The sequence below is a fragment of the Gasterosteus aculeatus genome, chromosome 4, assembly GCF_964276395.1.
Source record: "Gasterosteus aculeatus chromosome 4, fGasAcu3.hap1.1, whole genome shotgun sequence".
Lineage (NCBI taxonomy): Eukaryota > Metazoa > Chordata > Actinopteri > Perciformes > Gasterosteidae > Gasterosteus > Gasterosteus aculeatus.
Window position 1 is genome coordinate 6,394,193 of NC_135691.1, and position 9,680 is coordinate 6,403,872.

At 49.2% G+C, this 9,680-nt stretch overlaps 1 protein-coding gene across 1 annotated transcript; it reads left to right on the plus strand.

Annotated features, from left to right (window-relative positions):
- The first annotated feature begins 2,170 nt into the window (after positions 1-2,170).
- Positions 2,171-9,427, plus strand: xkrx (XK related X-linked). The gene is made up of 3 exons (XM_040174736.2): positions 2,171-3,086; positions 7,057-7,319; positions 7,853-9,427. Exons 1-3 carry the CDS (start codon positions 2,725-2,727, stop codon positions 8,704-8,706), a joined length of 1,479 nt encoding a protein of 492 aa, XP_040030670.2. The 5' UTR covers positions 2,171-2,724; the 3' UTR covers positions 8,707-9,427.
- Positions 9,428-9,680: the final 253 nt, after the last annotated feature.

Sequence of the window (9,680 nt, forward strand, 5' to 3'; positions counted from 1 at the left end):
GTTTAGTAATGTAACACTTAATACCTGGTTTGTCCAAATTTGTACTAAAAAACGTCTAATAAATACAACAGACAAGATCTAACCTGTCATCTTGTGAGCTTTAGAGGCGCTGCCAGAGCTTTTTCTTAAGCTTGGAGAATTATAAACACGGACAAAGAGTTGAATTATTTCTATGAGCGCACTGTGCACGTGGCCGGTGTTCGGCGATGAGGTTTCTGTACCCCGTTGTCTCCGCAGAGCACACAGCCTCTGCAGTCTGAAGTCACTGAGCCAAACCACTGCATCACCAGACACGTGCATAAGTAATGGCACTAGTCACTGACTAGAAGAGATGTGGTTAGACAGAGAGAGGTTGGCATGTTTGAGTTGAGCCGTGTTGAAACTAGACCACCGATTAGTTAAATATAAACAGTCAAAACTTCCTTTGTAGTAATTCTTCCAAACTGGAAGTTCAAATTATTCTTCAGTCAACGTATTTGGTTTATGCAAAGTGAGAGTTAATGTTGACATCCACCTAAGCAACAAAGAACAGCTTTGCAAAGGAAATATTTCACTACAGATTGTGTCCGTCACGTTGACCTCCCAAACGAGAATCCTTGTTTGCATAAGTTGTCGAGCAAACAGGGTTCTGCTCTGGGTCACACAGCGTTGTGGTTGTCCAATGAGCCTTTAGCCATAACACATTGTAAAATAATGAGAAAAGTGTACAACAGGATGGCATTGTAATTGCTGTGTGTGTGTGTGTGTGTGTGTGTGTGTGTGTGTGTGTACTGCAGCTGGTTGTGTGGGAGCTTCCCTCTCAGGCCTGCAAGTCACCATAATATGGATAAAAGGGGCAGCTAAAAAAAAAAAAAAAACATGTAATAACAAGGCCAAGTCTTCCCTGCCAGTGGGAACTAAAAATGGAAGTGCAGAGAAACTGATCTGTCTTTGCTCGCCCCACACAGTGCTTCTACTTGGAAAGGACACATGATGGGTGAAATGAAACCGCAGAGCATCTCTAACTGTATCAGTTAGTTCGGCAAACATAGTCTACTAGTCTATTTAATGTTAAAAAATGAATTGTAGTGTTTCACTCAATTTACAATGAAACCCTATTTTTCATAAGTGATTATTGTAGTTCATCAAACGTGGTATTAAATATTACAACATTGGTAGTATAGGGTTAGTAATGAGTAGCGGGGATAGTTGTAGTAGTACAGCAAACAGTCGTTCTCAAAGTCACAATGACCTGAGCAAAATGCCACATGACGGGCTGCTCAAAATAGCCTGGCCAAGCACCAGATGCATTCAGACACATTTCCTCAGTTTATATTTACATTTCAACTGTGCAAGAATACGTGTTCAAGAATTGGAGCCTGGTCGGGGTTATCAAAAATTCAGCCGAACAACTTCTCTCGTTCTGGGAGATTTATTTGTCAGATCACAGGCAGTTCAGGCAGCACACAGGCCAGAAGAACAACTAACTAACATCAGCAAGAACATCATGTTTTATAACCCTTGAAAGACAGAGAAGGAAAGATTTTTATTGGCCCTAAACTAGCGTAGAGGAGGACCTCTAAAGATCCGGTCACATCCAATGTCCAAACTCCTGACTTAACGTAAACATCAACGAACAGAGTGTGTATGTTGAATAGTGTTGGTGTGTCTCTAGACCCCCCTTTTGCTGGCAAATCTGCTAGTTGACCCGCAGATCTTGCATTCCTCAGCCAGGACATAAACTGACTCCCCATCCTGTCAGACTCGTGTCTGCCTGCTCGGCACATCCTGCGTCCCCCCTTACCTAACTCTTAAATCAAGACAAGACAGCGAACCCCCAACTAAGCCCATGAAAAGAACTTTTGATTATCAACTGTCTTTATGGTATTATCTACATGCAATGCACATCCCTGCCTTATTGTTCTCAAGTTCCATGTATTGCTTTGTCTGCAGAGCTAGCAGATGCCACTCCTTGGGATGTTTGAGTTTGCGTTACTTTTGGCTCCATAAAAATACACCTTCCTGTATAGTCTATTAATTACCTCTACTTGGTACTAGGTACATGTATATGTATATATATAAACATATATGCACATTCAGTGTCTGATCTTCCGTTACTCAATCTTCTGTTGAGTAAAGTTGTACCTTTCACCTCTAATCTCTCTTACTTTGAAGGCAGCCGCCTCACTTCCGGTATCTCCCCGTGTGCCTCGCGCTGCGACAGCTGTTGCCCTGACAGCGGAGCAGAAGACCTGAACAACCGCCCCAAAAAGCGGCGGGGCAAGCGGCACCAGTATGCCGATACGACACCACCCTGACGTCAAGCTACCGGACACGGCGACTCCACGGCGGGACCAAACCTCTGCGTGTCACCACCATCATTTCTCGTTTCTGTCACCCTGAAGTCCGACGTCGCAACAGCAGCGCGGATATCGCTGCAGAAGGCGGGGTGGTTGTTTTTTTTCCCCCGAGGAGCGTTCAACCGGACGGTTACGCCACGTAACGTTAAGTGAATATACGAGAGACCCCCCCCCAAACTCACCTAAAAACAAAACAAGGTCTGTTTGTTGAGTTAAAGGCGATGTGAAAACAGCGATGATCAACTCCGGGGGAAGTTGGGAGAGACGGCGAAGCACGCGACGTATTTACAACAAGACCAAAAAAAAGTGATTTTTTTTTCTTTTCTTTTTTTTTAAGCCGCAAGTTGCTACGAGCTGCTTCGGCGACGTTTCTCGCGTGTCCACTATGCACGGGGTGACCGTGGAGGAGCCGGAGGGGGAGCTCTCCGACGTGGACCCGCCGGCGAGCTCCTCCGACGTGGACCCGCGCGGCTCGGTCACGCTGGCGGTGAACCGCAGCCGGATCCGGCCCCCCTTCAGCGTGCTGCTGGCCACCGCGCTCTACTGCGCGGAGTTCGTCGCCGCCGCGGTGCTGTGCAGCCTGTACCGCAAGACCGACGACGTCATCTGGCTGGGATTCACCGTCGCCTTCATGCTGCTGCCCGCGCTGCTCATCCAGCTGGCGCTGACGTTCATCCACAGGGACCTGGGTCGGGACCGGCCCATGGTCCTCTTCCTGCACCTGCTGCTGCTGGGGCCCGTCATCAGGTGGGTGGTGGCTCGTTCGTGCAAAGGCACGCAGCCTTTTTGTTTTAAAATGCTCCTGGAACTTTTGTGTTTTTGCATGCGTCAGGGTGTGTGTACACTTTCAGTTCTGTCGGTGGTCGAGGGGGATTTGTACTAAATGACCCCAAAAGGCATGCACATAAATCACGTCTTCCCAAACTGGCATTGTTGTTGGAATTTCAAAGCTTTTACTGGTTCCACATTCTCACATGGGAGGATGTTGTGCTTTTCTACTTGGAAATTAAATTATTGGTTTGAGCAAACTAGCAGAGACAACATCCTCAACTCTATTAAGACGGTTCCTCTCATCTGACATGCGGGAAACCAAACGATTGAATGAGATATTCATCGATAATGGGGGGGGAAGCTTTACCGACAGCCCCCACATCTTACTTACATCTCACTGCACATGCAACTTCCACCTTCCATTTGCGGTGCTCTTAATGGGCCGCAAATCGACCGTCAGTGCTGAGTGCGCGGAGGCGCTGGCCGTCAGTCGCCATCCATCTGCTGCAGGTCATCACTTGCATCTGATCAAGCTCGTTCATTTGTAATGATGGACTGGTGCGCTGAGTGAGAGTCAGATCTGGCAACTCGTTGATGTGCCATCGTGGACAGCCTGTCCATGGGGGACGGGAGGACGGTGAGGGGCCAAAAATAACGACCTCACGCGTTGTCGAATGGAGATGGAAGTAAAATATACAAAGGGAGAAGGAAGGCCTGTGGGGTGGGGGGGGGGGGGGCTGCAGAGCATTAAATCCAAACGTTCTATCTTGGTTCTGTTCTTTGTGGAGGATCAACGCCTCTTTTTGAGGGGGGTGTTTGTTGAACCGATACTCACACAGGAGTCTCTCACTTTTCTCTCCATGTGAACTTTGAAACGTTAACAGTGAGCCCCGAGGTGTTGCTCTTAATCTACAGTAGTTGGCAGATGGGTGTGGTGCTTCTCAGGTGGACACGAGCCTCCTCGGCAGGAAAACGTTGCTGAAAGGTTTATGAATGACTTGATTTGTAGCTACATTTACACAAAACAGTTTGCAGACACAAGAGAAACGATGTAGAGTGAAGGAAGATCTAGTAGAGCAACACGTAGAAGACAGGAAACAGTATTTTCTATGCTGAACTAACAGGTTGGATTCCAGTGCTGCCTTATTGCAATGTAGCCCTTAACAACTCATATAACTGCATTTTTTCAGAATACGGCACAAAGCTCACATTCTTGGATTCTTGTGATATATGTAATGTGGGTCAAAGTTAGGAGGACAAAACTATATTTACATGTGCATATATTAAGCAGAAGAAGAGACTTTCAGAAGAAAATAGACCACCTGCAGCTCCGCAGTCTATTTCCATCTTGAGTGTGAGTCAGAAGTCTTTGAATATCACGTCGGACATATTTTTGGCCGTGAGGAGCTTTTAGAGTAACAGTGCTGGTTATTGACGGTCTGGACTTCTGGGGATGATTCTATTTAGGGGAGACTTTTATTTTTTAATGTGAAGAGGTCAGATGACAGATGATGATTATTATCTCACCAGACTTCTGCATTCTTGTCTCCTCTTGAGGATTCACCCGATGAGCTGAAGTGGAGGAAATGTAGTCGCCATGTTGTGACAAGGATCAAAAATGTTTGGAACGAAAGAGAGAATTCTTTTTTTAACCTGTCCGTCGGGAGTACAAAAATTGTAAGTGGAAGGAGCATTAGCGACCGTCGCCCGCCCAAAGATCTCCCAGCCCGTTGGCTCACTTGACCATAGCACTTGAATACCGCCATGTTTCAGCAGCCAAAACAACAGGTGGAAGAGTGAAACATCATGAGGGAACGTCAGTGGGATCCATCCTCTGGAGACCATGAATATCGGTGACAACATGTCATTACATCCTATCCAATAGTCGTTTGGGTGTTTCAGTCTGGGCTCAGCGGACGCTGTGATCCCGAGACGCACTGACCATGAAGCAGCTTTTGATATCAAAGAGATCTTGCGTCTCTGTTATTTTTATAAACGCTTTTATCTCCCTCATCACACGCTGCACTGGGCTACATTTTGTTCTGTATTTTTCAGTTTTATTTCAAGCTGTTTTTGTTCCATGTGTGCTGCTGTAAATAAATAACTTCCGCTCCCTCCCGCCTCAGATGGGTGGTTTCCTGTGTGACTCAGGGGTTCATACATATCTGATGTCACAAGCGGGATCGCTTCACTTATAACTCCACGAAATGAACCCTTCCAAGAGCCCTGTCTTGGTTACATTGGAGTCTAGCAGAAGACGCACAGTATCCATCGCTGGAATTTCAGTGTGCGGGTTTCGGTTATTTGCCACCCGTCCTAACTTGCCTCCTCTGTCAACCGGGGGCCCGTTCGGGCATGCAGAGCTGCTCCGTGTTTGTTTGTGTTTCACAGAGTCTCCCCAGTCACACCAGGCTGTGATGGTGTAAGCGCGACGAGCCGATGAGCTAATCCCAGCTGACCAAAACAAGAGGATCACGCTAAAGAGCCACTGAAAGAATTTCCCGAATGCTCCTCCGCCCTCCAGTAAGAAAAACGGCCTCAATGAATCGTCGCAGGAGTTCGGCTCAGCGGCTCAGCTTGGTCCGTGGGGGGAGGGGCGTGGGAGGGGGTGAGCGAGTTCAGCCTGTGCGTTTCCTTTAAAAAAATCCATAAGTCACTATATTGATTCCCTAATGCTGTTCATGGGCCCTGCTGTTTCTTTCCCACCCTCCCCTGAGTGAAACTCGGTCCGCCGCACCGTCTGAACGCTGAGTGCACGCTGGCAGAAGCTCCGCACCGTCACTCTGCATCCTCGGCGCCATTGTGCTGCCGGATTGCCACGGGGAAGGATGTCAATAAATCAGGTTCTGCTCTGTCCGTGTGAACGCTGAAGCTGGAAAAACCCTGATCCACATGTGGCTCTCAGCCGGAGCTGGTGAATGTGTTTAGAGGTATAAGAGCGTGTAGCCAAACAAAAGCATCCCCCCCCCCCCCGGCAGCCTCGACTCTGTGGGTCAAACACAGTTCAGCACCGTCCCTCATGTACACTGCATGTAAAGCTGCACAATCTCCCTCCCAGCAGCTGCAGCATCTGTCTGGAGAATCACATAGTTGAAATGATTCAAGTGTTCGGTACAAAAGGTGGAGATTTTTGACGCAAAATATGACATTCCTGCTCGGTGATGTGAGCTTTAGTGCTGCAGTGAGAAACCTCAGAGGCCGAGGTGTGTGTGTGTGTGTGTGTGTGTGTGTGTGTGTGTGTGTGTGTGTGTGTGTGTGTGTGTGTGTGTGTGTGTGTGTGTGTGTGTTAAATGCACATGTGCAGGGGTTCTAACACTATGGTATTGGTAGGTGGGTGGAAATTTTGTACTTCCAACTTACTTTCCAATTTCGTACTTCCAAGGTAGTTTCCTGGTGTGTTTCTCTGAAACGGTGAAACGGCAGTCTGGAAGCGTAACATTTCATCTAGAAACAAATACGTTTCAAACTCCGGCTGGGAGGTTTTTGCAGAAAGCTCTCAGTGCAAAACCGGTTTACCTCCCGGTGATTAGTGCTGGTTTTGATTGGTCAGAACACTGGGAGCATTTTCCTTGGAAACATTCAGAGAACCGCACCCTGAGCTGTTCAGTTGATCCTGAACGGCCTGCTTCCCTTTCTACTGACTGCCCTCTGCTGGATTCTCAGTGCTGTGTTTACGTTTGTTTAGCTGTGATTCAAAGACCGGTGTGTTTATTATGCTGGATCCCTTATGTGAGAAAATTTTGACAACAAAATGCTGGTTGAGAACCTGTTATTTTCCTTCTTTCCACTCGTGTGTTTGCTCACGTTCACACTGTGATGGTTACATGTTGAAGCACACGACACGCTGGGCTCATTGTGCCGATTGACACATGGCACGGCACCGCCCTGCGTGGGTGTTAAAAAACGTGACCCGGCTCTAAATCGCCCTTCTGTTTCATCCATCCAGGTGTTTTGAGGCTCTGGTGATTTTCATCAAGGCGGGTAAAATAGAGAACGAGCCTTATGTCACCATCTCCAGGCAGAAGAGTCTGAAGAAGGGCCAGGAAGGGCTGATGGAGTGGGAGATCGGCCGATCGGAGCGCAACCTGGCCACGCACAGGGACGCCTTCAAACGCACCGCCGTCATCCAGGCCTTTCTGGGCTCCGCGCCTCAGCTGACGCTGCAGCTGTACGCCAGCATCCAAGAGAAATACTTACTCCCTGCCAGATGTGAGAATGGTGGCGGGGCGGAGGTCCATGCGGCTGTAGGAGTATGTTTTAAAAGGGGGGCTCTCTGAATAATGAGACCAGCCAGTGAATAAACACACACTTTTGTTTATTAATGGAAATCAGACAAATGTCTGGAGATTGAGTGAGTGCAGTGTGAAAGTGATTTATCAAATCTCAATCTGCTCACTGAAGCTCTATTTAGAGTGCAGACACAGCCGTGCTAAATGCTAAAAAGTTTCTGTGTCCAAAAGTACCGGATAAAATACACAATTTGACCTGTCGCCGGCGCCAGAGTACAAAGGAAGTGATCAAACCCTCAGAGGGACCAGGAAACTGCTTCAATTATTTTCCTTACCACGGATCTTTTACGTTTGAATTATTTCAAGATTATGATCTCATTTTATAGAAGACCTATAGTAAGGGAATACATTTGAACAGATATTTAATCATTTAGATTATCCATCGTTTTAAGAGTTCTGTGCGCTCGAGGTTTGATCAAGAAGCTAACGGGTGACTTGTGTTTGTTCTCCCAGTGGCTGTGATGATCATCACCCTGATCTCCATCACATACGGGGCTCTCGTGTGCAGCACGCTGGCCATCCAGATCAGATATGACGACTACAAAGTGCGCATGCGCCCCATGGCCTACCTGTGCATGATCGTGTGGAGGGGCTTGGAGATCGCCACCCGGATCACCACCCTGGTCCTCTTCAGCACGGCGCTCACCTACTGGGTGATCCTGGTCGGCATGGTCAACCTGCTCTTCTTCTTCTTCCTCCCCTGGGCCGAGTTCTGGGCCAGGAAAGGCTCGCTGACGCAGGACGTGGAGAAGAACTTCTCCAAGCTGGGCACCACGGTGGTGCTGTCCATGTTCACGCTGCTCTACGCCTGCATCAACGTGTTCTGCTGGTCGGCGGTGCAGCTGGACTTCTCCCACCGGGAGCTCATCGAGAGGAAGCAGCAATGGGGCCGCCTGGCCGCGTACTACGCGGCGCGCTTCCTGGAGAACTTCCTCCTCATCGGGCTCTGGTACCTCTTCAAGTCGGACTTCTACGAGTACGTGTGCGCGCCGCTGCTGGCCGTCCAGCTGCTGATCCTCTACGGCCTGGCGCTGCTCTTCATGCTGCTCTTCTACCAGTTCTGCCACCCCTGCAGGCGCCTCTTCAAGTACAACGTGCACGACTGCCTGCACTGCTTCTGCTGCCGCCCCGGCCGCGGGGCAACGAGCCGCAGCCGGGGGAAGCTGCCGCACTCTTACTCCACCGCGGCCACCATGGTGCTGATGCCGGAGGAGCCGCTGGAGCTGCTGGGCCCCCGGCACTCGCAACCCGTCGGCTCACGGGGAGAGAGGGAGATGGACGTTGTTGACATGACGGAGGCAGCATGAGCAAGGCTTTGTTCTCTGATGTAGAAAGGCCCCTCGGCTGGCGCCGCACCAACGGAGAGACACCCCGAGTACTTTACCACAAAACACACATGTTTTCTTTGAGACGAGGACGTAATAAACTATTTCTCTGGAGTGCACGTAGTTCAGTTACATCTGTGTGGTTGTGAGAGAGAATCGGGTTCCCTCCTGAACACGCACACTTGGGGGGGGCACAGCGAGGGCCCCCTCCGGCACCGCAAAGAATGTAACGCGCCGAGATGCGCAGCGATGCACAAAGGCCGCCTTGAGAGAGCAGCAGTGGGCCACGAACGGGACCGAGCCAGGTGTGCGGGAACCATGCCAGGACTGACCGGGGCAGCCCCCCCCCCCCCCCCCCTCCCTGGTTCCCGTCCTCTCAGGGAACTCGACCCTTTGCACACGTTGACAGCGCAGGTCGACAAGAGAACACGCAAACGCGCGGCGGTAAATGTCTGGTATTGTTCACTGCTGTCTGGTGGCCTTCATGCATGAAAAACAACAGGTTTTTAGTTTTTTCCTAAATGATTTGTGAAAACATTCAGCGTGTGTCGTTAACTTCCCAGTTGATGATGCGTTCACTTGTAGTTTAAGTGCTTTGAAAGTTGCCTCATTTTTTTTTTTAACCCCGACCCTTCAGTGCCTTGACTACTATTGTTTTACCTGAGACCTAAATAAAAATAATCTGATGTTGACATTTCAAATTGTATTTCTTTTTCACTTCATCTATCGGGCGTCACGCTTTCGACACTCACACAATAAACCTTTTTATTCTTCCCGAAGTCGTCACCGGCCGAGCTTCCAGTATGTCGCAAGGAGGAGTCCTACTTCCTCATTCCGGGCGTCCCGATTAACTTTTACCTGAGTTCGCGACAGGTGGGAATGCGGTCATTCAGCATCAGGAGGGAAAACCTCTAAACTGCCCCGACGGCTCCGTTCGATCGGTCTCTGGTCTCCCC